This window comes from Agelaius phoeniceus, chromosome 20 (genome assembly GCF_051311805.1).
Source record: "Agelaius phoeniceus isolate bAgePho1 chromosome 20, bAgePho1.hap1, whole genome shotgun sequence".
Classification (NCBI taxonomy): Eukaryota; Metazoa; Chordata; class Aves; order Passeriformes; family Icteridae; genus Agelaius; species Agelaius phoeniceus.
In genome coordinates, this window is record NC_135284.1 from 2,896,514 (window position 1) to 2,901,888 (window position 5,375).

Genomic DNA, 5,375 nt, shown 5'->3' on the forward strand with positions numbered 1-5,375 from the left:
AAGCTCAGGCAGTGCCACCCCTGCCATGGGAGTGTCCCAGGGTGCCCAAACTCTGCCCAGCCTGGCCTTGGGCACTGCCAGGGATCCAGGGCAGCCCCAGCTGCTCTGGGCACCTGTGCCAGGGCCTCCCCCCTCACAGGGAACAATTTCTTCCTGATATCTAATCCAAGCCTAGATTAGACTAAATATTCCTACCATGGAGTCTAAATTGAATGTTCTCTATCCAATCTCATTAACCATAGAAAATGCCCCAGCCAGGTGCAGCCAATATCTCCTCCTGTCATTCATTGTTGGCACAGGCCAACATTATCATTGCTATTGTAAAACCTCACAAAAGATGATGAAAAAAGCAGCATGTTAAAAAGGATGCAATGACTTTTTGTTGGTCCTTGTGATTAATATTAGACATGGCAAGTAGTTAATTATATTTCTTAAAAGGGCTTTGAGATTGCAATCAATAGAATTGATTATAAAAGACAAATTATGAAGGAGTAAAACATCACAGCCTATTTAATATGATGCTAAGAAAGCCCATCCAGCATCATCCATGAATTTCAACTTAAAGTGACAACAGTTCCAGCTTTCATGTGAAAGGGTTTAGAGAGCAAGTTAAAAACATGTATGTCTGCTATTTAAAGGGAAAGAATTCCATCTCTCCACTCCACAGAGGTGGAGATAGCAGAAATAACAATTTTCAAGAGCTTACTTTATTTAACAAAGGGATTTCTGCTCATGGAAAATTACCATGAGAAGGTTTTCTTTAGCTTAACATTGCAAGTTGAGGGGCAAAATCTTCATTCTCATTTACTGTCCACATCCTACATAACTGCAGTGTTAGAAAGGTGAGCCTGCACTGCCTTGCTTGATTTTTTATAGTAAGACTGTGGGAAATCCATAAGCAAAAAATATTTTCTCTCTTTAAGAGAAAGAAAGGATCAGTTAAAAGAACTCACTTCAAATACTGCATTTCATTGGAATCTAAGTATTCTGTGAATGTTGCACAGCATTCTGTGAAGAAATGTAAAAAGAGAGTGCTTCAAAGCTTTTCTCTCCATGTTCCAAGTCAAAGCAAGGCTTTTACAGCCCTTAAAATAATAATGTTGCCATCAGGGACTTAGTTAAGCACTTAAGATGACATAACAATAATTTTTACTTTTATTTTACTTACCATCTTCTGCAAACTCAGCACTGGAGAAGTAGGGCTGCTTTCTAAGCTTGTTCAAATGAAATTGGAATTTCTAAATGAACATTTGAAGGCAAAAATGTTGTACCTCCAAAATGACTGCAAGTAAACCTGAACCTAGAAATTATACCAACTATATCTATTACCATCTATAGCTTGAGGCAAAAAAAGAGAGAAAGAAAAGCAAGGAGAATGTACAGTTGAATTATTCCAAGCATTTCATTTGCACAGGAAAAAAAGGAGTGTAGCAGCAAGACAAATTTGTGCTTCCTGGTGACACAACTTGTAAGAGTCTGGCTGTGTCCTCTCTTGGCAAGCACAACTTTGCTGATTTGTTTTTCAGAGGTCTTGTCAAGAACCAGCTCCTTAAATGTGTCAGGTTTAATAAAAGTATCAGTAGGAAGAGGAAGAGACCAGAGCATGATATGTAACTTTGTTGCTCAAGTTAGTAACTTCTTCCTATAAAATGAGTCAGAAATCAGGTCTGATTCAGCAGGAGCGAGAGATGGGATCTCATATTTAATGTTTTAAGGCCTTGCTATGTTTGTTTCTAAATAGAAACTCTGTAAATTATCTTTTTCTCTTGAATAATATGGTCTAGCTGTAGCCTGAGAGTTCATTTTGTGGTTACCAGCCAATGTTCCAAGGCAATCCCCTTTTGACTATTTTCTCCCTCTAATGCACCTCCTATTGCTGGGTTTCATTCTGTGGAGGGTCACTAAGAAAACACACAGTGCCCATTTGGTGGCATTTAGACAGATATAAAGATTACATTAATCTAATTTTCCAAGCATATGTTGCCTCTACAAAAAAGAAGAAAGAAACAAACAGGAACAGGGAACCTCAAAGGGGAATAGGAGTCTTTTGGAAAATAGCAGGAAAATCTCATAAATAAGAACACTTTGATACTGATCTACACAGTGGCAGAAAAACATTATATTTTGTCATGATTAGCAATATGTTCTCATTTCTGAAATGGTCTTACTTTCCTCAAAAAGATCTAAAGCTCTGTGCTTAAAATAGCTGAAAAACAGCTGTTGGATTTTTCACAGCAATGGGTTTTATCTTCATGCTACATAGAATGCAAACCAGTCATTTGTCTAATATATAGTTGCAGAAAACATGCCTTCAGAACAGTCTCTCCTGCTAATGACAAACCAAGGAAATATTCCCTTTTACACGAGTTTTCATGTGCTTTTTTTATTTAGGATTTTTTTTTTTTTAATTTTAACACTTCCATAACTGTTTGGAACAAGAGCAGTTTTACTCATACACATCAAGTTTCCCACCTCTGGAACCAGCTGAGCCCTTGGCTGTAAAGGGTGAAAAGATTCTGCTTTTGCCTGTTTTACAGTCTTGTCACATTTTAAGTTTCTCTGGTGACTGGAGAGTGAACTAAAAATACAGTACCTTACCTGAGGAATACTTCTGCATATTTCCACTTACCTCAGATTCCACCATCATTCAAGGAAAAGCTATTTCAGTTTAGCTCTGTCTTAGGAGTTGTTAGATTTGGTTTATAATATTTTAAAATGTTTTATTTAAGCCTTTAGGAAACTGTTTTGTCACAGCATAATCCCCTGCTCTCTTGATTTTGAGGTGGACCTTGGTTTTTGCCTAGAGGAGGAAGCCTGCATTGATTTCACCACAGACAAAGCCAGGGGATGCTTCATTCAGTGGCCACCCAAAGATTCATATTGAAGGCTGAAAAAACCCAAAGAGCCACAACCTGGCAAGAGCTGGCTCTATAAAAAGATTCCTCTCAAAAGATCTTTTTTTTTTTCTTATTATTATTAATTTCAGCCTTGAATTGGGGAATCTGGGATATGGGGACAGGCAGAGAGAGAAGGGATTGGGGAGGAATTCCAGCTCAAAATCATTTCATAGCTATCCTTCAAATAATACTTTCAAGTAATCTGCTCCACGTCTAAAACTTTATTCCCACTATCGTGACTTTGGATTTCACAAACCTGTTTAAAAATAACCCAACAAAACACGTCCTAAATAGGTAGAAGGGACTTGCCTCTCTGCTCTCTACCACATCCTATGAATGTGCTGCTGTATTCCAGAGACTTTCCAAAGGTGGCAGGGCGAGCATGTGTGAATAGGAGAGCTTTGTCCTCTGCAGCTATCATTGTGTTGTCCCTGCCGTCCACAAACGCAGAGGGCACATGAGAACTGGATAGAAACAGACCATGCAGTTGTAAAACCCGGTTCTTTTCTCTCTTTATTTATTTATTTCTGCGACTGAGTAACACCTCTCATTACAATTACCGGCTCAATGGCAGAAAATCTCCCCGGTGTGCTGTGCAGATTTTCACAGCTTCATTTGTCTCCTCCTGTGGCATCAGTTTAAAAAGGTTCCTAAAGAATTGCCACTAACAACCGCTTCTATTTCGAGCCTTCAAAGCCGGAGCTGAGCACAATACAAGGCACTGGTAACTGATCTTTAGGTTTCAGTCCACAGACTTTCCACACTGGGAATAGATCCCATCTGTTTCCTCTTTATGCACCAGCCTTTAGAAAGCACAGATCTGGAAACTGCCTCCGTACAGAACCGAGTATAGCCGGCTTTCCCCAGCTGACGGCAGAAAAATCCCCATGATTATGGATAGCTTTCTCCCAAGGCTTTCTACTCCTCTTTTCTCCCCGGTCTGTGAATACACGGTGTGCTTTTCCCCATGTGCAGGGTTTTTTTGGAAGGGTGAAGGGACTGGACCGCCTCTCTTCCCTTGCCCCTTCTTCTTTCCCCTTCTTGGCAGAGGTTTCCCCATTTACCAGCCCTCACAGGGAGAACATTTCAATTTCAAGCCCCAGCACAATCAACCACAGGCAAACCCCCCTCTTTGCTTTGGCACCAGAGCGTGAGACATTTCCCCCACCGCTCTCCCTCCCCAGCAAGCTGCTCTCCAGATGGATGCTCGTGGCTCTCCCTTGTCTCTTCCCTTCTCCTGTCCCGGCCAGAGGCAAGCGGAGGGCACAGAGCAGAGGATTCCTTGGGGCAGGGGCAGCCGCACAGAGCAGGACGCTGTGACCCCGGGATGCTCAGCACCACCGAAGTCCTGAACTCCTTTGCCTCGGGGATCCTCCCTGTGCTCGCTTCCTTCCCTCAGCCCCACATTGGGGGAGTCCCCTCAGCCCCACATTGGGGGAGTCCCCTCAGCCCCACATGGGGAGTCCCTCAGCCTTACATTGGGATGTCCCTCAGCCCTACATTGGGATGTCCCTCAGCCCTACATTGGGATGTCCCTCAGCCCCACATGGGGACTCCCCTCAGTTTCACGCTAGGGAGCCCCTCAGCCTCACATGGAGAGTCCCTCAGCCTCACATTGGGGGTCTCCTCAGCCACACACTGGGGGAGTCCCTCAGCCCCTCACAGGAGGGTCCCTCAGCCCCGCGCCCTGCCCCGCTCCCCTCAGCCCGGCACTCACTACTTGTAGAGCTGTTGCAGGCAGAGGTCCAGGCACTCGCCCTCCACCTCCTCCTCCGTGATGTACTCCGAGAGCGGCCGGGGCAGCGAGGGCAGCGGCGGGGGCGGCGGCGGTGGGGCAGGCGGCTGAGGGTCGCCGGCATCGCCCTCGCCGCCTTCTCCCTCCTCCGCCTCGGCGGCCGCTCCCGCTTCTCCCTCTGCCCCGGGCTCCTCGTCAACGTCTCCCGCGGCTTCGGCAGCGGGAGGGGGGGCCGCCGGCTCCGGCTCCGGCTCGGGTTCCGGCTCGGGCTCCGGCTCTGCCCCGAAGGGCCCGCGGAACTCGCCCAGGAACAGCTCGAGGAAGCGGCGGTAGGTCTTCTCCTCCGCGCTGCCGCCGCCGCCGTTGCCCGAGCCGCCCGCGGCCATCGCTTCGCATTCCCGGCCGCCCGCCGGCGGATCAGCACTGCGCCCGCAGAGAGCTCCCTGCCCGCCGCCTCCTCCTCCACCTCCTCCTCCTCCTCCTCCCTCCCTCCCTCCCGCCGCCTGCGCGCGCGCTCCCGAGCTGGGCCCGCGGGGCCGCGCACGCCGCGGGGGGTGCGGGGGGGGGGGGAGCGCGCCTGGACGTCGGGAGCGCGCGCGGCGCTGAGGGGGGCCCGGCGGGGTCCGGCGGCCGCCCGAGGGGGCGGCTCGGGCCGCGGCGCTGGCGGGGGAGCGGGAGCGGCGGCAGCCGCGCCGCTGTGATGAGTCATGCGAAGGCAGCCAGACGCGTAGGTTCCTCACAGG

The 5,375-nt window shown here is 48.0% G+C and overlaps 1 protein-coding gene across 1 annotated transcript in view; it reads right to left on the reverse strand.

The window, feature by feature from the left end:
- PPM1E (protein phosphatase, Mg2+/Mn2+ dependent 1E) overlaps nucleotides 1-5,356 on the reverse strand; it is a 63,021-nt gene extending 57,665 nt beyond the window's left edge. Inside the window, 2 exon segments of the mRNA XM_054647199.2 lie at nucleotides 4,615-5,197; nucleotides 5,200-5,356. Of these exon segments, the coding sequence (XP_054503174.2) occupies nucleotides 4,615-5,197; nucleotides 5,200-5,341 (725 nt within the window). The 5' untranslated portion in view covers nucleotides 5,342-5,356.
- Between the last annotated feature and the right edge of the window lie 19 nt (nucleotides 5,357-5,375).